Here is a 22,883-nt window from a genome sequence, read left to right as displayed (position 1 = left end):
CTGATTCAAGATTAGAAAATTTAAACTCAACTTCTGAATAAAAACAGGGGGCTTTTGTGTCACCTATTTCCTTTTCATAATTATGACCTTCCAGGGACAACTGCAGAGTCTTTACTAGCTTTATTAGAAATGGTTCTTACTTTGCTGAAATATCATCAGTTTGTCTAAGTCATGTAAGAGGACAAACAAAAGTACCAAAGCATAATCAACCCATTAATTACTACTACATATGTATGTGTATACATAGTTCTATTATTAATATTTATTAGTATTTTCCCCAAGTTAACATACAGGTTATCTTACTGATTACTTACCGAAGATCAAGACCTTGATTTTGCCAGATGTTTTCCATAATGCGAATAATTTGAAGTGTTAGCATATCTTGCCGTAAATCTGAAATTCAAATTATATGTTTCACCACTTAAAACTATCAGTAGAAATGAGGGTATTACATTGTTTTCACATGGAAAACAAAGAGCTACATTTACTTTTCAAAATAATTTATAAGACAGCAATATTTTGATTCTTTAACCCACTTCCAAAGTACCTGCATTATCATATCTGTATAACAGAATAAGTGAGCACATATTTCACAAAAATCTTAAACATATTTAAAATATTTTTGCAAATCCTTAAACATGAACATGTTTACATTAAAGTACTGAGATAACAGAATTCACCACTGAATTGTATTTCACAATGCAAAGCCCTTTATAATCTTTCCATTTCCCCCTACAGCCTATTTTCTACATAATTAGGGACATTCTTTATATTCTTAGCAGACTACATTTTTTCTTTGTACCATGGTTGCTATTTTATTTTTGTAATTATTTATTATCAATGTCCCTTTTTTCTGTTAAGACTGTAAACTCTAAAAGGGCAGGGACTCTGTTTTGCTTACTGCTATAATCCCTGGGACTGCCACATAGAATTGTCATTTAATAAATGGACGCTCACACCATTCATTCAAATGATGGTTCAGCAAATGCCAAAATGATTTCAGGACTTTTGATTCTAAAGGGGTTCAAAAAATGCCACCTCAACCAGGGAAACAACTAGAGGTTGACAACAAGCCTGGATAGACTACCACCTGTTCTTCTGAGGGTTATTCTGAAATTACTTTTTTTTTTTTTAACAGAGATATTTTTTTATCAGCCTATCAAGACAACCTTTATTCATAATACCTTTGCTTTCCTACCCTCCCATAACTGTGTGGACACCCCAACCTCCTATTCCTTTTTGTTGCTCAGGATGCTCATAAGTTTCATCCATCCGATTCCTTTTCAAGTTCATATTTTGTGTAATGGTATACATAACTAAATATTTTTTCTTGTTAATCTGTTTTATGTTGATTTAATTTGAAGCCTAGTGCAGGAATGTAGAAAGGTTAGGCAAGCCATTTTTAGCTCCTCTAGACATATATAATCATTAACAAGAAAACCTATCTAGTGGAGCAAAACTACTACTTCTTTTTTAATGTTTACACATACTTAGTAGGGATCAACCTCCAGATGATCTTCATTGGTTGATAAGATTCATGACCAATGAGTTCCTTTTGAAGGATCCACCTTTAGGCAGAAAAAGGGAGCTGAGAAAAAGCATCTGCCTGCATCTGTTTCCCTATGTTCTAAGTCATCTGCACATCAAATTATCATACTTGAGGTCACGTTTCCTGAACTTCTTTATATATATTATGAAAGTTAGAAGATCTGCTCAATATTCTATATTTTATCACATGTGTATCTGAAAAATAGTTTTCGTGGTTCATAAATACTTTGCATAAAAAGATACCTAAATTCATATATCATAAACTCATTAATACTTTTCCTTACCATCTCCATTTTTAAAGATGATCTCATTGTTCTGAAACAGTAACTCCGACATGATGTCTGGGTTCTCCCAATTCAACCACAGTGGCCTTTTTGCAGAGGACATAATTCGACACTCCTCAAGCCTTTGAAATCATTAAAACACTTTACTAGTACACCTTAGCTTCATTATTCTTTTTTCTCTCAAATTTACTTTAAAAGATGTATCTAGTATAACTTTTTGAAATATAAAAAATTTAAAATTTCTTAAGTTTTAATTATGAAGTAATTCCTAAGACATACAAAGAAAAATACTTTTAAATGTTTATGTAATTATGAATTTTCAACCAATACAGGGAGACATTTATTTTACAGATATTACATTCAATTTCTTAACTATGATACCAGAAATTCTAACCATAGAAGGTGGTCTTGAACTTTATTATTAAAGTAGTAAAAGTTTATTCTAAAAAAATGCAGTTCTAATTTAAGATAATTTTACTATTTCTATTTTTCAGGGTAGGAAATGGGAAAGGAAGAGTATATAATTGGACATTCTTATTTTATGGGACATTTTGACTTTTCTCAAAATTTTATCCAGAAAGTACTTATTCAAATATATCAATAAAACTTCCAACAAAGTATCTTACCGGAGATTTCCTAGTTGATGAGCAGGGTTTAAAGGAGACAGAAAGCCTTGTAGAGCATCCATGAAATCTGGTTGCCTCATTTGCTCAACTAAAAACTTCATCTGTACCTGACCAAAAAAAAAAAAAAAAAAGCATAATCAAATTTAGAAACTAAGTTGTAAAGGTGAAACTAACTTCTAATCTCTTCTATACACTGAAAATTCGGTATTGTATAGTCTTTGAATCCATGCTCTGGACTGGCTTCATTATAATGAAAAGGATTTCTATGACACAGAGTAGTGTAACTCAGGGAGAGAGAAAAGAGTGGCAGCACTTGCACCCTTCCCTTGAGAGGATGAACTCTGTATGTGACAGTGGCGATGCTTTGGCTCCAGAGCATAGTCAACCACTGCCTACAGATCAGCTGCCACATTTTGTAAATCAAATTGCATTAGAATATAGCCATGCCCATTCATCACACATCAGCTGCCCTCACACTGGAATAGCAGAGTTGAATAGTTAAGACCAGACCACGTGGCTTGCAAAATCTAAAATACTTATTATCTGGCCCTTTAAGAAAAAAAAAAATCTGCTGCCCTTTCTTCTAGAGGAGGAGACCATGCTACCTTAGCTTAATATTCTTTCTTTTAGGCTTTTCAGAAAACATTACATTCATGCTCTCTGTTGGGTGAAAAAAGGTCTAGTGATGCTAAAACAAACTTGAAGTTGTAAAAACTTTTGCTACGTGGAGTCTCACTATACTCAGGTTCTAGTATGTAACTAGAAAGAAATATCATTTCTTAATCCTTTCAACCCAGAGTACAAACTGCTCAGTTATTATGTAATACATGGCATTTTATTTCAGGAAGCCTTCATCTAACAGATTAATCAGCAACTTTGTTTTATTTATTTATTTATTTTTTAAAGAGAGAGTGAGAGAGAGAGAGAGAGAGAGAGGGGGGGGGAAGAGAGAGAGAGAGAGAGAGAGAGAGAGAGAGAGAGAATTTTTAAATATTTACTTATTTATTTATTTTAGTTTTCGGCGGACACAACATCGTAGTTTGTATGTGGTGCTGAGGATCGAACCCGGGCCGCACGCATGCCAGGCGAGCGCGCTATTGCTTGAGCCACATCCCCAGCCCAGCAGCAACTTTGTTTTAATTCCAATAATTTTACATTTAAATATATTTTATATAAAAAACATTAAGTGTGTGCTAGAAAAAAGATGTTAGGAGCTAGGAATTCATAATAAATTAATTTTCATGCTGCAATTTTAAAGTTTTTTCCTTCTTACTATGTATACGTAAATAGCTGGAAAATCTATTCAACACAAAATAGACAGCTACTGCTGATGTAAAGATATTTCTTTTTCCATCACTGCCAACTCTATTGCTAGCACTGTGTTTCCCACACCTTATCACTCATTGCTATTTTGAAACTATTTTATTTCTGGAACTGCAATTTTAGTTACTTATTACAAACTCATTTAAGGCAATAATGATATAAGGTAATGAATTTCTTGTTTCTAAGCTATTGTATCATTACCAATTTTTGATAAGAAAACTCTAGTACAAAATAAATGCCTGTATTTATAAATATATCTAAAACCTATTTTCTTTCCTCTTAGCTCAGTTACAATGTATAAATATATTTTGTACTTACAAATCAGTCCAGTCCCTCATCTATAAATTGCAGCATCAGAAATAGTACAATTATTTTCTAATATACTAATATTTGAACTTATATACCAGAACTTCAACAAAACCAATTAAGTTATATGCTACATGATATTTAGATTAATATAGTAGCTTTTAATACAGCAACTTTCTTTTAAAATTGTTTTCTCCTTCCAGTAATACTGATGAAGATATTGGAAAAACCCATTCATTTACGTTCTCTGCCCTTTGGGGACTTGCTAATAAAGGGGATTAACCCAACTCCAACCCCAACTTCGCTAGAGGTGAAGAATGATTTCACTTTTCACTGCAGGATGTGATAGATTAGATTGAACAAAGAATAGAGAATAGGAAAAGGTCATGAAAAACCTTTTCATTTCATATTCCTTAGCTACACTAAGCCAGGGTGCAGATGATTAGTGTATGTGACATATTTGCTGAGCAGCTTTGAGTCCATTTAAAACTTAAAAATGCCAAAACTCACTTCTTTCCACTCATTTTCAGAGTCATTTTTAAGATAGTAAATGGAAGAATAAGGAAAGAATAATTTTAAATACGTAGGAATATATAAAAAGAAAAGAAGGAAAAAAGAGGGACTTACATTTATTGGGCACCTCAGGTTCTAGGAACTATAATGGGTACTCTGCATAGAGCATATAGTTTAGTTCTCACAATAACCTTATGATTCAAAAGTAATACTCCCATTTTACAGATGAGCAAAATGAAATCTTAGGAGCCTAAATAATGTATGTAAAATTATTTAACATTACATAGCAGAGAGAGAGTGGAATCTGGATTTAAATCCTAGTTGGATTGATGCCAAGAACCATAATCTACAGATGCACTAAGTTTCTGAACCACCCTAACACATTGCAATGAAAATTTCAGTTTCAAAAACAAATTAAAATCACACACCTTTTGTGTTTCATCCTTTTTTTCTTGTTTGAGAATGTCAGTTAAGTTAATGAGCTTTTCCATAGCCTCAACTTGCCTATTCAGGTGCTTCAAATACATCCCACAGGCACGACAGTAGGACTCTAAAAGCAGGCCAAACCTCTGACTAACTGTTTTATTGTGCATCTCAGATCTAAAAGAAGAATGAAAAAAAATTATATATATGTACATATATGTGTGTGCATTAAATTAGTATATATAAACTTCAAAAATAAGGAAACCCATTTTGTAAGTCCAATAAATGTTACAATCCTACTCATAATAAAATGATTTAAAATCTTATCATTTAAAAATATAATCAAGTTTCAGGTAGTTCCTGAACATGTCATTTAATAAACAACCATTTTTTAGGTTTATTTTAAACTACTTTTCATTCACCAATCTCAGCAAAAGACACAAAAACACAAAAAAGAAATTGAACAAAAAAAAATAATAAAATGATCAGAAATAACAAAATACAAGAGTTCAGTGAGTACTTTGACTTTTCTGGCACATAATTCACACTTTTCTACACTGTCTCAAAATTTAAGTTATTTCTAACCTAGTGTCTTGGTCCCATTTTTTTATTCGAACATTTAAAAAAATCACATTAGACATAGATTTAAGTTTATTTAAAAGAATATGGCTCATGACCTCTAACTTTGAATACAAAATACACTGCCTTTTACAAAAATATTTTTAAATTTTTAACAATTTTTTAGTTGTAGTTGGACAAAGTAACTTTTATTTTATTTACTTATTTTTATGTGGTGCTGAGGATTGAACCCAGGTCCTTGCATGTGCTAGGCGAGCACTCTACCACTGAGCCGCAAACCCAGCCCTGTTATTCTTAATTAACCTTATATTCTAGTAAGAAACATGGGATTCTGACATTATTGTTCTGAATTCCAAGTTAAGATTTTTATTTATTTTGGAATATTTTAATCTATAATAGAGCGAAACCTATAGAAACAATAATATGCATCTAGCAAATTTTACTTAAAGTAGAATCAAAACCTTATAAAATATTTTAGCTTTCATTCATGTAAAAAATTCAGTTTTTACTTTTACTGTTTAATTACAAAGAGAAAAGGTTGAGGAGTTCATTACTGCTGTAATACATTTTCAGTATAGAAAATGATTCTACCCAAAACTAAAAGTGCATTAGTAATACATATTTATATATCTATTAGATATATAATATATAAATATATAGAAAACAAGTAACAAACAGTGAAAGAATTCAGTGGAGAAATAATCTGACTTACTTTAAGTGCCAAAAGAAAAAGTGCCCAATCCTTTGATTTGTCAATGCTTTCTTGAGTAAAAATCTCACAAGCAGGTTATCCAAATATTGCTCATATTTCAGGACCTAGTTAATTAAAAGAACAAACAAAAACTCAAATGAATCAGGGTCTGTTTCTGCATAGCTGGATTTAAAGAAAAAATTTTAGAAACAAAGTACATACTATTGGTAATAAAATGAATTTGTTTTAAAAGCATAAAACTAGTTGATACAGTAATTTTGGAAATTGCATAGTTTTAGAATAAAACATTATTTTCTATTTTACATTATTTTACCTGTACTAGCTGAATCAGGTACTGAGAAAGTTTGTCGTCTGTTAAATATTTTTCTAAGCATCGAACAGCAAAACCTCGAACCATAGGATCTGGGTAATTACAATCCAGAAGCTCCATTGCCTGTTCAGGCTTGATTGGAGGCCAATCTTTTACTAAGCAGTACATCTGTGTATGAGAAAGACAATATATCATAATTTAAAAGTAAGGATAATTGTGAATAAACTTTCTTCAACACTATCTAGTCGTTGATTTTAGGGTTCATTTAGATAAAAAACCTTAAAACTTGCTTAAAATTTTCAGTTCTAACAAGTTTTATTTGTGAAAATAATGTGAATAGTGTTTTTTTCTCCACTATATACCATAATTAACCAATTGTCCATTTCATCTCTTAAATTTATGTAGTTTTTTTGAAAGAAAACAATTTGAGTAATGTACCAATTTTGTGCAACATTTATTTAATAACCTCAAATATGCATTTACCTGGGCTACTTCATCTCTGGAATTCCATTTAACAGACAGAAGCAATTTGGGTAGAATTTCAGGTATAGTTACGCAATAGTGTCTGTTGGGAAAAACAAAACAAAATAAAAAAAAGTTCTTCCATGTTATTCAAAAGGCCTAGGTGTCTAATTCTTCAATCTTTAAGTTCCAAACTTATTATTACTACTATACCTTTTTAAAATCAAAAGAAACTAGTGTTTAACATGATAATTGTATACATATTTACTTACATACTTAGACATGATAAAAATGGCAAAGACAAAAGGAAATCCAAATGAGATAGTACTTACATTTAGCTGACATTTAAGAAAAATTAAGTATATGTGTTATCACTCTTTAGATCACTCATATTCACCTACTTATACAACTTGAATCACAGAGTTACCACTCCTGTTGAGGTTACTAGAAAAAATATGTTTTAATGTAGTTTCTGCAGAAATTCACTGCAACTGCTTCAGTTAAATAAACCAACGTCACTTACATGTAGCAAGGTAATTTCTGCCTACATGAAAATAAGGTATTACACTATTACTTTGAGGACTTCAAGAAAAAAAATAATGAAAAGTAAATTCCTGAAAATCATAATATCTACACCAACTAAATCACAACTATTTTCTTTCTTGAATTTTAAACACCCCTAGGAAAGTCAGTTAAAAGTTTAAAAAATGCCCTGAGGAGTTAGTTGAGTAGTAGAATACATGCTTAGCATATATAGGGCCTTGTTCAATTTCCAGAGCCAATAAAGAATTTTTTAAGTTTTAAAAGCCTTCAAAGTCCACAATAAGTATTAACATAGCATGTTTTTCTGTAAGTACAATATGTTTACCCATAAGTTTAAAAAAATTCAAAATCATAAAAAAATTATATATGCTTTATTTTGTACTAAGTATGATAAAAATATAGCAAGATCAACCAAAGTCAGTCCTGTCTTCTGTAATAAAAGAAAAAAAAAAAAACCAGAGAAACTCCATCTTAATGTTTACCTGTGGCTCCATAGAAAATCTTTCTCTTGTTCAGTGATTTCAGATAGAGGATCTCGTGTACAAATTGCTCGGAGTTGTTCTTTGTCATTTTCTCTTAATTCATTGTCTCTAGCTAGTCTGTTACTCTGTAAAATAAAGCAATATCTTAGATGATTTTCTTTGCTTTATTCATTAATGATCCCCCCCAAAAGCAAATTAATTTTCAATAAACTTTCCACTGCTTATTAACTGCTAAAAATTTCTTCTCCCCAAACACGGCATTTTCAGCAACAGGGAAGAACCAATCTAAGACAGTATTTGTGGAACAAATGCAGTCACTTAACATGGTTAAAATTACCACCAATCACAGAACAATAACTGCCAAAGTTAGTAATGAAGACCAAAATGGAATACTAGGGTATAGTAGTGAACCATTCAGCCTTTTTCCTGATGAGGTCTCTTAGTAGCATTTGATGAACTAATCTAATATTTCTGGTAAAAAAGAATAAGAAACCGTATAATAATAAAATAAAAATGTAAACTTTTTTTTTATGTTTCTTGCCTGAGCATACCCTTAATTGCTGCAAAGCTTTCAAATATAAAAAGTAAAAATAAGTAAGAGAAAAAGGGAGATGAAATACCCCCTTAAAATACTGGACAATGAATGTCAGGAAAGAAAATAATGTAACTTTTTGTATAATTCCAAGTAACGTATTTGTTTCCTTTACATAAAAATATATTAACTGGATAATTAATAATTATGAATACATATCATTAGTATATTGCTCAAAACAAATATACACTCCACAGTAAATTCCAAAGCTACAAATGAAAGCAGAAATTCATGATACATGGCTTTTTATGTATTTACCTTGTTGGTTTATTCAACAGTGTGAAAAAATGCTATTTGCACATATTTATTCAACAAGCATTTACTAAATATGTACTATGTGATTTGTCCTGTTCTTGCTGCTGGAGTTACAAAACAGTAAAAGACCCTGCACTAACAGAGCTTCCATTCAAGTGGGAAATCAAATAAATAGAAAAGAAAAAATACTGTATACTTGATGTAAGTATGCCGAGTTATATAACAGAATTACAGAGTAGCTACTGTTGACTGTGTATTTCAAATAGAACATAATATTTGATATGTGATTCAAATGACAAAAAGAAACTGTCCACTTTTGATCAGGAAGACAATTGCAGATGGAGGAAACAGTGCAAAGGCCCCAAGGAGGGAAAGAGGAATGGTTTGACAGAAGAACTAGGAGAAAGCCAGTAAGCTTAGTGTCTAATAAATGAGGGAGACTCAGACAGATAGAAGGTGGAGTTCACAGCATGTAAAATATATGGTTCTGGCTAAACAGTTTGGATTTTATTTTTAGTGACAGCTATTTAAGTTATAAAAGCTATAATTTAATTTATGTTTCATAAAGATTATTTTGACCACTGTGTGGAAGTTAGGAGACTATTTACAATAATTCAGGCAAGTGACACTATTTAACCCTCAACTTACTAGGAAAAGTCATCATTTCCACTTAATATCTGCATCCAAGGGATTATTTTATTTACTTATTTTTGTTTATATTTTTAATACAAAATAATTTGTAGTGATGATAAAAACAATTTAATATTTTATCCACATTTTCCTTGCTTTGAAATACAACTTTGTCAAATTATAAACAACACTGTCAAAATGAAAATCACTGAAAATTGATGGCTTGTAATTTTGTTGAATAAGTTGGTCATCTTTGCTCAATAATTGCAAAATAATTACTTATAAATACCATCAGAATGATCAATTCAAGGAACTTTTAAAATTTTTACATTACTCTTTTCCTTCTAGTCACCTGCCTTCTGCATTTGTCCAATTAGAAAGCGTTTCAAGTAAATTTTGGTATTCAACATCATAAAAGATAAAAATAATAATGCAAAATATAAGGCTGTTTAGATTCTTGTCACAGAATATTGAGATTAAATCATTACCAGTGAATAATAACGGAATGTGAATATCAAACTTCCTTTTTGTGCTTAAAAATACATTGTTTATTCATTGTTGCCTTGAGTTTGAGAAAATTCACATAGGATACTGTCATCTGACATTTCATTTGTATGATAAACTTAGCCATTATAATTAGAATCTAGAGAAGTAGTTTTCGATTGGGGTGATTTTGAACTCCCTACCTCCCAGGGACCTTTAGTAAGGTCTGGAGACATGTTTGATTGCCCCAACTAGGTGGGGTGATGCTGCTGGTGTCTAGTAGGGCAGAGGCCAGTGACACTGCTGTCCATACTATAATACACAGAATAGCTCCCACAACAAAGAATTATTTGGTCTAAAATATACGACTGAGGTTAAAAAATAGTACTATAGAGTCCTACTGTCTGTCTCTACATTCCTATTATGATTTATCTAGTAATCGTGAATATTTTTCTCTTTAATTTTGTCATTGTGGGTGGAAAGTGAAAATTTATGTGTAATGAAAGCATAAAAAACCACAAATGAACAAAAATCCTGCAATGACAGTGTCTATAGATTTATACCTATGAAAAAGATGCTGCAAGACATTGGGCAAAGCCATAAGAAAACAGAAGGGTCTATTTTATATAATAGTTATAATTTATATCACTACTGTATTATCTTTCTATGCTATTATATCCTTCTGTATTTTCATACCTTTTAGTCTTTTTTAGCATAAATGAAAATAATGAATAAGGATGAAGTAATTCCTAGGACGATGAAATAGTAAAACATTTTCTGAAACATAATTAAAAAAAAAGTTTCCAACAGATCCAAATGGTAAATGAAAAGAGTAGGTTTAATTCTATTATAAAAATAAGCACATTTTAAAAAAAATTCTAGTAAGAAAGAATACAAGACACAAAATATCAATCCTTATAAATAGTTATAACTTCTAAAAAAAGAAACTCATATCTTTTAAATCATGTATGTAGGAAAGATATAATACTTAGTTTACAAAAGCAATTAATCAACTCCTTACTAGGACCAGAGATATAAACTGATAAAGTGTGCATCTTTGTGCTGCTGTTACTGTCCAGGATGGGCATATTTCAGGACCTCTTGGCCCATTATTCATTGGCTGGTCTATCTATAACCTACAACAAAGCTTAAAAAAAAAAAGTGATAAATTTGGAAAATGGGAGAAAGAGACACCAACGAACAAAAATATCTCCTCTCATCCTAACACCTTTGCCCTTGAGAAATAAGGGACAGTTAATGGTCCTTGAATGCAGTTATCTTGTGGTTTCAAAGTTATAGCCAAGATTAAACAACTGGGTCAATATTTAGGTTCCACTTACTTTATAAAATTCATTATTTTCTGGAGAATCAGGACTAATGTGATGAAGATTTGCTATTTCCTGTGCTTCCAAGCTCAACTAACAAAGTATTTAAATCTTAGTCTCAACGTCAAGGCTACTATCTCAGGGATCTTTTTTGAACCCAATAAACATAAGCCTTCCCCTTGTTCAATCCTTGGTTTTTGTTATCATACTACTGTTTTATTCCTTCATGCTGCTTACCATAAATTTTAATCTTATATTTCTACTTATGTCTGTTTAATGCCTGTTATTAACATTAGACTAAATACTTAATGGGGTCTGTTTAGTTTACACCTTTACCTCTGCCTATTCCAGTGCTTTACACAGAGTTGGCATTCAATAATATTTATTAAACAAATGAAGGAGGGCTAGGGCTCTGAATAGAGGAAACAGAGCTGCAGGAAAAATATCAACATGAAGAAAATTTTACTCTATTGTAATATTGTTCTAGAGCACAATAGTATTTGTTAGTATAACTAAAATTTATAAAACCTTGTCCACACAAAGAATATGTACACATATTTGCAGAAAATGATCTAAGTATACTAAGTTATATTAACAAGGAATTACTTAAGAAACTCAATTATTTCCCTTACCAGTCCTGCATGGGAATAACTAAATCCTGCTTCTCGGGATACAGACCAATTGGCATGTTCTTCAATCACTGACATATCTGGAAACTTTACCACACTGCTGAACCAATCAAACTCCAACTCTAAGCATGGAGTTTCCTAAGAGATGGAATAAAAATTAGTATGTATATGTGTGAGAATATATGTATCTATACATGCACATAAATATTGTGTTTTGCTGCATTAAAAAAAAGAAAACCATCTAATTTATAACAAAAGCTTACTTTATTTGGATTTGACCCAGTAACACCAATAGGGTTTAGCAGATCCTCTAATCCATGAGGTACTGGCCAAAGATTCAAAGCCATTTTTCCTGATACTAGGGTGTCAGTATAATCAAACAAGTTTATATTTCCCCAGGCCAATGGACAGTGTTCCTAAAAAAGAAAAAAAAATATTCACTATTCTACAGATTAAATTATAAAGTGAATCTCAAAACATTTTTTTCCCCTGGAAAAGAGATCTTAATGGCTGTCTCTATAACAGAAATATGAAAATCATATTGGTTTTTCAAAATTTAGCAGTTTCTTTCCTTTTTCCCATTTGTGTTTATTTCCTCCTTTCCCATTGAATTTATGTTTTTAAAAATTATAAATAGAAAATATGATCCAGGAGGCATGATACAATTATTTGGATTCAGTCACTATTATTTAGTCACTTTGTGTATTTAAAAATTATATCAATATGAACTCAGGATATATTTATCCATCATAAATAAATTTCTAAAGCTCTCCCAAGTTATTTTTCTATGATCCATTTATTTATTAATGTCTTAAAATAGGTTTGATTTATTGATTTTTTAAAAATGAAAAATTCTAATTTTATATAATGTTATTCCATCAGGGTATAATTAGGAGCTTTTGGAGGTAAACATAATTAATTGTTCCTTCTGAAATACTTTACCTCTTTAGCACCCTTTCGGCCTTTAACAGAGCAAATGGAAAGGCAAAGTCGAGCAGCACGAGGAAGATCAGGAATGTATATATCATAATTCAGCCATTCATTCCACCTTTGTAAAATTTTAAAGAAAAATAAAATTTACCAAAAAAGTTTTATCCAGAATATATAAATGACTCCTACAGAATATCAAGAAAAAGAAAAACCAAACAAAAAATAGGAAAGTGATTGGAATAGGCACTCTGAGATTATATTTAAATGGCCAATAAACATGAAAAAGTAGTCAATATTATTTGTCATACACAAAGTGGAAACTAAAATCTTATGGAGACATTATACATGAGAATGCCTAAAACTATGAAGACTTATGATTCTATGGGATGGTAAAGTACTAATAGGAAATCCTACACACTAAGAGTTGGGGTAAAATTTGCTATAACCAATTTTGGAAGCATAATCTATTAACAGTGAACATACATACACCCAATGAACCATTTCTACTTCTAAGAATGAAACTATAGAAATGTGTCTATTTGTGCACAGAATGTTTATAGAAAAATAATTTATAATATTCAAACTGCAAATAACCCAAATGTTTTTACAGTAGAATAAATTTTTATATTCACATAATAGAATATTATATGGCACTAAAAATGGAACAACAGTTACGAACAAAATGGATGAAATCCTACAATTATTGGGTAAGAGAAGCTAGACACAAAAAATAGCACTTATACAAAACTGGAAAATAAGCAAAACTAACCCTAAATTGGTAAAAGTCAGGGAAGTCAAGGTTACCTTTGGGAAGGATAGAAAGTCAATAAATATATTGAGGAAGGGTTTCTCAAGTGCTAGAAAATGTTTTTTTTTTTGACTAGTATAGTGAATATGATATTTATAGTATGATAATTCACTGAACTACACAATTCTGATTTGTATACTTTCATGCATGTTTGTGTGCTATACTTCAGTAAAAAATCCAAGTTTTGCTTGTAAAAATCAAATAGAAAAGAGAAATTAGACAAAACAAGAATTTATTAGTATGATTATAATTGTATTTAATTACTTTTATGCATAATGTAGTTTTATACAAAATAACCTACTGGTCTAAATAAGTCAGTATATAAATAAGATGAAGAATACAGAGAAGAACATATTTGAATTTTAAAATAATAACTTCACAAGAAGTAATAAAACTTAATATTCATAAAATGGAAAGAAAAAACTACTATAAAAAATAACAAGGTAAAAATTACTCAAAACAAATTCTCTTAATTTATTGGATGTTATGAATGAAATTATGTCTATATTTGGTAAACATTTTTGTAAAGATCCATGTATAATATGTAGATTTAAAAAAATATTTTAAAAGCAATGGGGAAAGTATATGTACTTGAAAATCAAGACTGCCTAGAAGACGACCTTCTTTCTATGTTCCACCGAATGTGTGAGCCTTGTTTTTTGCCTTATCTGTGAAATGAAACCAATAATAGTACCTATCTAATAAAATTAATGACATAATTTGAATGAAGGAATTAAAACGGCACATTGGTCCATGATAAAAGTTCAGGTGCTAGATAGGCTGAGGCAGGAGGTCTGCAAGTTTGAGGCTGGCCCTAAGCAACTTAGTGAGATTCTGTCTCAAAATAAAAATATAAGAAGGGCTGGAGAATGTAGCTCAGTGGTAGATATCCCTGGGTCAAATCCTCAGTACCCACTCCCGACCAAAATCATCCATTTATAGTAGAAGACTTACATTTAAAATGCAAGAATTCTAAAGGCAAATACATACATACATACATACATACATACATACTATTACAGAAATACAGGAAGAAGAAATGTGGGACTTACAAAGTCCATAATATTTAAGAAAAATTAAAGGCATATCTACTTAAATTCACATATGATTTTTTTATCACTTCTAAATTCCTAGAATTGCTCATAAATTAATGGGGAGTATTCTATACATTTTCTAAGAGAATTATGGCCTCGAAATCTAGTTTTAGCACCTTGCTAATAGAATAAAATACATTTTTCTATTCTTCTAGAGTCCATCCGTTCCACAACACACATAAACCAAATTCAATACATACAAATCATTTTCTTTATTTTTAGAAAATGGTTTTATATATACAGTCTAAGTTGATTCTAATTTTGAGGGATAACTAGTACGTTTATAAAGAAATAATTAAGTATCTGCTTTCTAATAAGTTCATACACCTCTGCTTTTTTGTTTTTGTAAACAAAAAAGTTAAAAAAATTTTTACTTAAAATTTCACAGTACTTCCATTGGGATTTTACCTTTTAGACTAGAGAATTCTTGAAGAAAAGATAATCAAATATAGCCCTTTCTAAATACCTACTTTAATTAGCTAAAATTTCAACATTTTAATCATATTATATTAAGTAAACTTGCCTTTAATTTTACTACCCTTTATTTTTGGTACTTGAAATAACTAGGATAAATGTACCTTGGGTTACTGTATTTAGGGGTCTTTGCTTGGAGCTTGTTGAGCTCTTTAGATGGGTAAATTTAACAGTTTTCACCAAATTTGGAAAAATTCTGGCCATTATTTTCTCAAAATACTATTTTTCTATTCTCATAACAATTCCATCCAACCTGTGACAGACATGCAGTATGTATAGGAAATTAACTACTGTTTTAGCAGAAATTTGTAAAGATCCTGTGGTGTCTGTTGCTACAATGTACCTTCTAACCTGAATAATGTATTTTTTGACTATAATAGTCCAGGTAGGGTAAGGAACTACATCTATTCCCTCTAGTAAAGATGACTACTATCTCTTCAAACGTCACCTGGGCTTTTAAAGATTACTTAATTACAAGATTGGAATTTTCTCTTTTATTTTTCTAGAACTCAAGTCACTCATTATGAGATGTACTTCTGGAGTAGTCACTTGCTAGTACTATTGCTATTCTGTAATATCCTCTTTAATCTGTCTTCAGTGCCCATTTGAGTTCTCTTAAAATATTATTACTATTATATTTAGGGGTACACTGTTATTTCCAAACTTTATAAAACAGACAAATAAAAGGATGATAAGCTTTTAAACTATACTACCTTTATTTCTTCAATACATCTTGGCACTAATAATTTAAAATATTTCCAATAACTCTCCCTTTAAGAAATTGGTTTGTTCTCAAAGACCCTTTAACTGAATGCATAAATATCTATTCTTAGGACTGATCTGAAGAAAACTGCCTCAGAGTATTCTGGCTCTGGAATTATTTGCCAACTCTCATTTCTTCTCATAAATGGCAAAGGAGATAAGAAAATAAAATGCTGAGTTTTTGATCTAATGTGGAGAATTATCAGGATTAAACAGTAATCATATTCTGTTTTCTCCTTGAAACAATGGGAAAAGAGAATCAGAAAATTCCTTTGGCTGAAATTTTAGAATCAATAAAGTGATCCTACAAGCGATACTCATTTGACAAAAAGTCTTTATGTTCTGTATGTATATATTCAATTGATACTATTTGCATAAAACTAATGATGTAAAATATTTCACTTTATTGATCACCTTGCTAAATACTAATGTGACTTTGGAAATATACACTTACCTGGGATTGGAACAAGGAACTCTCTGAGTGTTCACATTGTCACATAAGGGTTCTCCTCCATGGTAGATACCTGTTCTAACATAAATCTTTGGTTGCGGGGAGGGAGAAAGAAAATAAGTATGTATAAAAATTTGTATTCAGATAAAGCTTTTCTGTTCTCCTTTTCTTCACATGTAGAAATTAATACTGATATAGATTGATCAAAGTTTGCTGTTGTTTTCATCCATTAATAATGATGAGACATCAGGCTATCAAGACCCATAGTCACTTTTAGCTAGATATGTTAATTCAGAGTTGTTGTACTTCAGAAAGAGAAATTGGTGTATACATTAGGTATTTCTTAAAACCTTTGGTAGCTAGAGCAGCACCCTATAAAGACATGTTTTGTAATAAATCACATGAATATTCACACGAAGTGGGTTCATTTTGGTACTGGAGATTGAACTCGGGGGCATTTTACCATGGAGCTACATCTTTGATGGTTGCTATTTATGTATTTTTATTTTGAGACAGGGTCTCACTAAATTGCTGAGGCTGGCCTTGAACTTACAATCCTCTTGCCTCAGCATCTAAAGTTACTGAGATTGCAGGCATGTATTAATTACCACACTGGGCACTAAGTGGAATTAATAGTGAATATAAGAAGATTGACTTTAGGTTGGATTAGATTTTATTGCTAAACTAGTTCTATAAAACTTTTGGTTTTAAGAATTCAGAATTATCAATTTTAGAATTATAGACTTAGGACTGAGAGATATGCAAAAACTGAGTAGATGGAAACTCAAACAGAATTCATTATATATTTTTATTTTCTGAGATTTGAGTGTTTTTTTTTTCTCTAGTCATCTGAAAACATACTGTAGGTCAACAGGCTATTGTATAGTTCAATAAAAATCTTTATATAAAATTACTTGTATAAAATAATAACATCAGCCTTTGACCTTACCTTATCAATGTCTCGAATATTTACATTTACATAGGTTGCACAAAGAATTTTTATTCTGAGTGCGCTATTTATAACCCAAAGGGATTTGGTAGATGTTTCTCCATTCATATATGGTGTAGCTGTGGAGATGCGTCTAGAATAAGATGGCATTGTAAAACAGTCCATTGGCAGTTGAGAGTACAGGCTTTCTTTAGCCATCAGCATCAAATTGGGCATCCTCCCAAGCATTATACAGCTTCTTATGTACTGTAAGAGATTAAGAAAAGAGGAAAGAAGCCATTTCCTGTAAGGTTTTCCATTTTAAAAGCAACATGCAAGAGTATTATGGGAATTTACATACTGATTTGCAAAAGTGATTAAAAAATCAAACATTGTAGACTACATTTCTTTCCAGTTACTTATTTGTAACATTTAAAATATTAACATTGGGGAATTAAATGCAGTTAGGTTGTAGCACCTAACTCCCAAATATTAGTAGGATACTAAATTGAAATGGTAGTTAGGATAGAAATTTTTAATATAAATGCATATTATAATAGCCTATTTTCTTACTTATAATCCCCACTAGACCATAAGTAACTTGAAGGCTAGAACCATGTTTTGCTTTGGACTATAAATCAATACTTGGTATGTGCTTCTCTAGTTGTTTCTTAATAAACAGAAAGGGTAGGGACATATTACTAATACATCTTTTTTTTTAAAATATTTTTTTAGTTGTATGTGGACACAATACCTTTATTTATTTATTTTTATGTGGTGCTGAGGATCAAACCCAGGGCCTCACACGTGCTAGGCAAGTGCTCTGCCACTGAACCACAACCCCAGCCCACTAATACATCTTAATAGTAGATCATGGAATTTTTTTCCCAAAATATCTATTTTAATTATATTCTACTGCCATTACTTGGGAGAGGATAAAAATTATAAAATACTTCATATTTTGAGGTAAGGTAACCACCCAAATTTTCATTCTGTTAAATAATTATAGTATAAAAATTAAACTTACAAATGATATTTTCCAATATTTATTATTATCTAATTTTCAAGAGGTATGCCTTTAAAAAAAGAAGAAGCCAACTCTTCTGTGATTACTTTTTAAATTTAAAATCAATATTTTTGAAACTTGTTACTCACCTTATACTGACTCAGAGGATATTTTTCTAGAAAGTATTCATCACATCCACACACTTTTAAAATATATTTGCCCTGATATTCTAAAACACAGAGTTTTAGTTGTTCAGAGGATAGCAACATACTTCGAGTTTTTTTCCTGATTGCCTCAGCAATTACTTGTTCTGGCACACAGTCATGGTTGATTTTTAGAGTATACTTCTGCTTGTCATTATTTGGCGAAACTATTACCCAAATCACCACTATTATTTGTCCTGTAACAGAAAAACATTATTAGATGCAATCGTCATGTCTATTTCATTTTTCAAGAAGCAAATTTCAAGTATGTACTATCCATTACTCTAAACATAATCATATATGATTTCTAATAGTTCAAATTAAATACAGGTAAATATCTGTTAGAAACAAAAAATGTTCATATATGATCAGGTTGCCAGACCAGGATCATGACTTCTGTTCAAAGCAAGCATGCAAAGCTGGAACTACTGGGTCACAAGTACCTAAGTCTAAGGTAATTTACATTTTAATTTAATTTACATTTTAAACTGCCTGACAAGAGTTCAATGATGGTTTCAAATATTCAATAGTTCCTAAAGTGAAAGACTATGGGAAGTAAAGAAAGAATGGCACAACTAACTTATAGATGCTGAATTAGAGTGTTGGAAAAGATAGGGGAGGAAAGATTGTAAGATAAAGTCAGGAGGCACCCCCCCCCCCCCGCCGAAAAATATGTGAAAATGGAAAGAGTCCAACTTTTCAACTCCTCTATATGTTGAAAATTTTCAAGTGAAAAGAGCACTCTATTTTAAAAAGTTTGCTACAGGAGAAAAGAATTTTGAAAGATCTTATGCTACACTGCAATAAACTACTTTGAATAATATGAGTGAGATAGAAATAAGATGTCTTAAATTAACTCTACTAATAGAATTTTACATTTAAAAGCATGCAAGGTATTCTATGACTTCAAACTGAACTTTTACTTTGTTACCTTGAAAAACAATTAATTATCTGACAGAATACTTATTTCTAAAACAGCTTGCATATTTTCATGTTCACTTAATTCTAGAAATGGGTTCATTAAATGTCTAGTACACCTATATATTTATCAATCACTATGATCAGACTTAATTATTGTGCTTAATATTAAAATTTTTTCTTTGTATATATAATACATGATGATGAGAATGTGTAAAGTTTTTTTTATTAAGTTTCTAGTTATACCTGCTTTTATCTATCGAAAGATAATCAGCTCTAATTCTGTTAGTACTCTAAAAAACAGTGAATATCAAATTCAAAGTTCTTCAGTTTCAATGAGATGAAAATTCACCAACAGATCAGCATCATATCCATACAATTCATTCAATCAATAAATTTTTACTGTACACAAGTTATATATTTAGTACTCAAGTATATCTTGTCAGTACAAGAAATCCCTAACTTCAAGAAGTTTATTATCTAACTAGGTTTTAAAAAAAAAGGACTGTATAGAAGAAATAAAGACACGGGTAGAAGATTTAGCTCTAGTAACAATTACAGTAGACCAAAAATTATCTTACCTTTATCTAATTTATTATATATGTGCTTTGGCAGTTCTGGTGAAGATTCCACATTTGGAGGATACACATACATTGCTCTACTATGAGGTGAATTGAGATCCCTAAGATCTACAGCTTCTTTACAAACATTCAGAATATTTCTTCGGAAGTCCTGTACTTCTGGATCTTTAACCATATCAAATTCACACACTGGCATACCGATAACAAAACCTTGAAAATATTACATAAAGGATGTAACATTTTATTAAGCACACAGTATAAACAGGTTTCTTACAAACAGGGACTATATAGATAAGAAAGGTCACAAAAGAATTGAATTTGTCTTGGTTAAAAAAATCTGTGATGAATACATAAAGCAATAGCCAATAAAATCCCTAATATTTTTAATATATAAGTATATTATAGATATAACAAATCTTAAGTCCTCCTATAAATGGCATTTCATAAATAAAACTTTAAAGACTATCAAAGTGTTAAAAATAGTTCTATAGCTCAATAGTCAAAAATACTTCAGATTTTAAAAGATTTTTTTATAGAGAAAGCTATTTATTTAAGATTATACAGATACTGGTTTAGACTAAGATATTTCAATAATGAGACAATGATTAGGCTCCACAGTTATTTGCATTTTAGAATAAGATGACAATGCCATCTAGTTGAAAATTATACCATACCAATTTCTCGATTGAGGATCTTTTCTTCACGGTTGCCTACTGGTTCAATAACTTTTAAAAAGGGTTGAAAAAGCCGAAGGTCACAAAGTCGTCTTGTTTCATCAAAAAATTCTTCCCTTTCTGCTTCTTGGGTAACACTTACGAAAATGTAAGAAGATTCATCTTGAAGAAGTTGATAGAGAGGGTATTTTCTTGCTTCTTTAAATAGTTCATGCTTTATAGTTATTAATGTAGCCTCACGGAGGCATTCTAAAGTCACTATCATTCCATTTGGTAGTAAACATTCTACTAGGATTCTTGGGGGCATCAAGTGGATGCCCCACAGTTCACCTGATGATGGTCGTGGAGGCATTGTTCTGATCCTTTACAAATTTTACATATAAAACTACTTTAAGAAATTAGATGTATGGCTGTTCCAAAGCAAAAACCTAAATGAAAGAAGGAAAACTTCTGTTAAAAGAGAAACAACTGTAGAGAAATACTGTTACAGTATTACTGAATGCAAAAATTCACATTTTCTATAGATTGAATTGAATAGGTAAAGTATCAATTAATCTTAAATATTTTAATCAAGACTGTTGCCCTAAATTAGGGCTTAAAGAACAGATTTCAACAGAAGTCAAACCACTTGTATTTAGTTAAATCTAATAAAGTCATTTAAAAAACATTGTATTTGAGGACGACAGTGTTGAGGCCATGGGAAGAATGCAAAGTAAGTTGTAATTCAAGCCCAAATTCCCATCACCTATTAACACCTTTATCACTTGGTGTTATTTTATGGAGCATCAGAATTTGGACCAGAAAGGATCCATTGCTCTAACTTTAAAAAAGTAAGTAAAGCCTACAGAAGTCAAATTCTTTTCCTTTTCCCACTCTTACAGACCTCAATCTGCAGTAATAAAAAATTATATGGTCTTTCTTTCCTTTCTTCTTTTCTCTCTTTGTCCCTCCTTCCTCCCCTGACCTGGGGATTGAACTCAGGGGTATTCTACCATAGAGCTACATTCTTAGCCCTTTTTGAGACAGTGTGTTGCTAAATTGATGAGGTTGGCCTCCAACTGGCAATCCTCTTGCCTCTGCCTTCTGAGGCCACCATGCCCACCCAGCTCTCTCTTTCTTTTTAAAATCAATCTGTAATTTCTTCCTTTTTACTAGAGAGCACTGATTCTTGTCTAGGTGATATACCATTCTATTTTTTAAAGTATGATGTAGGTATATATTCACAATAAAGTATAATCAATTTATTTTCCTTGAAGTATTATGATGAATTTGCAATGATGCACACACTTTCCCAAATATCTCATTCCTAATACTTCTTTCTGATTGAAATGAATTATTCTATGACCCATGACTCTGTCAGTTCCAACCACCTGTGTGAAGAACTCGTATGATTTTAAAAACTATTAAGTGCTATTATAACTTGAAGGCCCTTATATTCTTAGACTTCAACAATCTTGGGGTTCTTTCGAGAGATATAATCAAAACACACAAAACTTCAGTTTATTTCTTGCTGTTTATATTTATGTTTTCCTTTATTGGGTAAGCTAAACTATAAGGGTACAACAAAAGTCAAGCAAGAGATAACCAAAGTCAAGAGTATAAAGGTTATGTATATGTTGTCTGTGGGGTAAACTCATAGTTACACAACAGAATACATGCTATCGCGGAGAAGTGCCAGATTGTATAAAAACACAGTGTGGTCATTCAACTCAATGGAGGTTGGGGCAGGAAGCACTCTCACAGAAAGTAACACATGAACTAAATTCTTTAGGGATAAGCAGGAGTTGGGCAAACAAAATGAAAAAGCATTGAGAAGGATAATGCAATCCAGAAACCTGCAATCCCTGACCCCCCATACCATACCTATTAATATCTAACCCATCAATAAATTCTCTTTGTCTATATTTCTTCATTACCATTCTGAGTACCCTGGGTTGGGCCACCACTATTTCTTGTCTGGATCACAGCAAGGGTCTATGTGCATTTTTGTTCACTCCTATAATCCATCTTCCTCCTCACAGTCAGTGTA

The 22,883-nt window shown here is 31.2% G+C and overlaps 1 protein-coding gene across 1 annotated transcript in view; it reads right to left on the bottom strand.

The window, feature by feature from the left end:
• The window catches only part of Pik3ca (phosphatidylinositol-4,5-bisphosphate 3-kinase catalytic subunit alpha), an 80,097-nt gene that overhangs the window by 11,888 nt on the left and 45,326 nt on the right, over positions 1-22,883 (bottom strand). Inside the window, exons 2-17 of the mRNA XM_078043686.1 lie at positions 20,855-21,282; positions 20,181-20,390; positions 18,628-18,878; positions 17,494-17,739; positions 16,548-16,633; positions 12,968-13,073; positions 12,289-12,441; positions 12,029-12,163; positions 8,112-8,236; positions 7,108-7,189; positions 6,628-6,792; positions 6,315-6,418; positions 5,029-5,200; positions 2,459-2,565; positions 1,833-1,954; positions 315-393 (exon numbers count right to left, since the gene is read on the bottom strand). Of these exons, the coding sequence (XP_077899812.1) occupies positions 315-393; positions 1,833-1,954; positions 2,459-2,565; positions 5,029-5,200; positions 6,315-6,418; positions 6,628-6,792; positions 7,108-7,189; positions 8,112-8,236; positions 12,029-12,163; positions 12,289-12,441; positions 12,968-13,073; positions 16,548-16,633; positions 17,494-17,739; positions 18,628-18,878; positions 20,181-20,390; positions 20,855-21,206 (2,495 nt within the window). The 5' untranslated portion in view covers positions 21,207-21,282. The remainder of the gene's footprint in view (positions 1-314; positions 394-1,832; positions 1,955-2,458; positions 2,566-5,028; positions 5,201-6,314; positions 6,419-6,627; positions 6,793-7,107; positions 7,190-8,111; positions 8,237-12,028; positions 12,164-12,288; positions 12,442-12,967; positions 13,074-16,547; positions 16,634-17,493; positions 17,740-18,627; positions 18,879-20,180; positions 20,391-20,854; positions 21,283-22,883) is intronic.

The sequence above is a fragment of the Ictidomys tridecemlineatus genome, chromosome 3 (genome assembly GCF_052094955.1).
Source record: "Ictidomys tridecemlineatus isolate mIctTri1 chromosome 3, mIctTri1.hap1, whole genome shotgun sequence".
In the NCBI taxonomy this organism is placed as follows: Eukaryota; Metazoa; Chordata; class Mammalia; order Rodentia; family Sciuridae; genus Ictidomys; species Ictidomys tridecemlineatus.
Note: the sequence above shows the minus strand (reverse complement) of the source record. Positions and strands in the feature narration are given on the sequence as shown.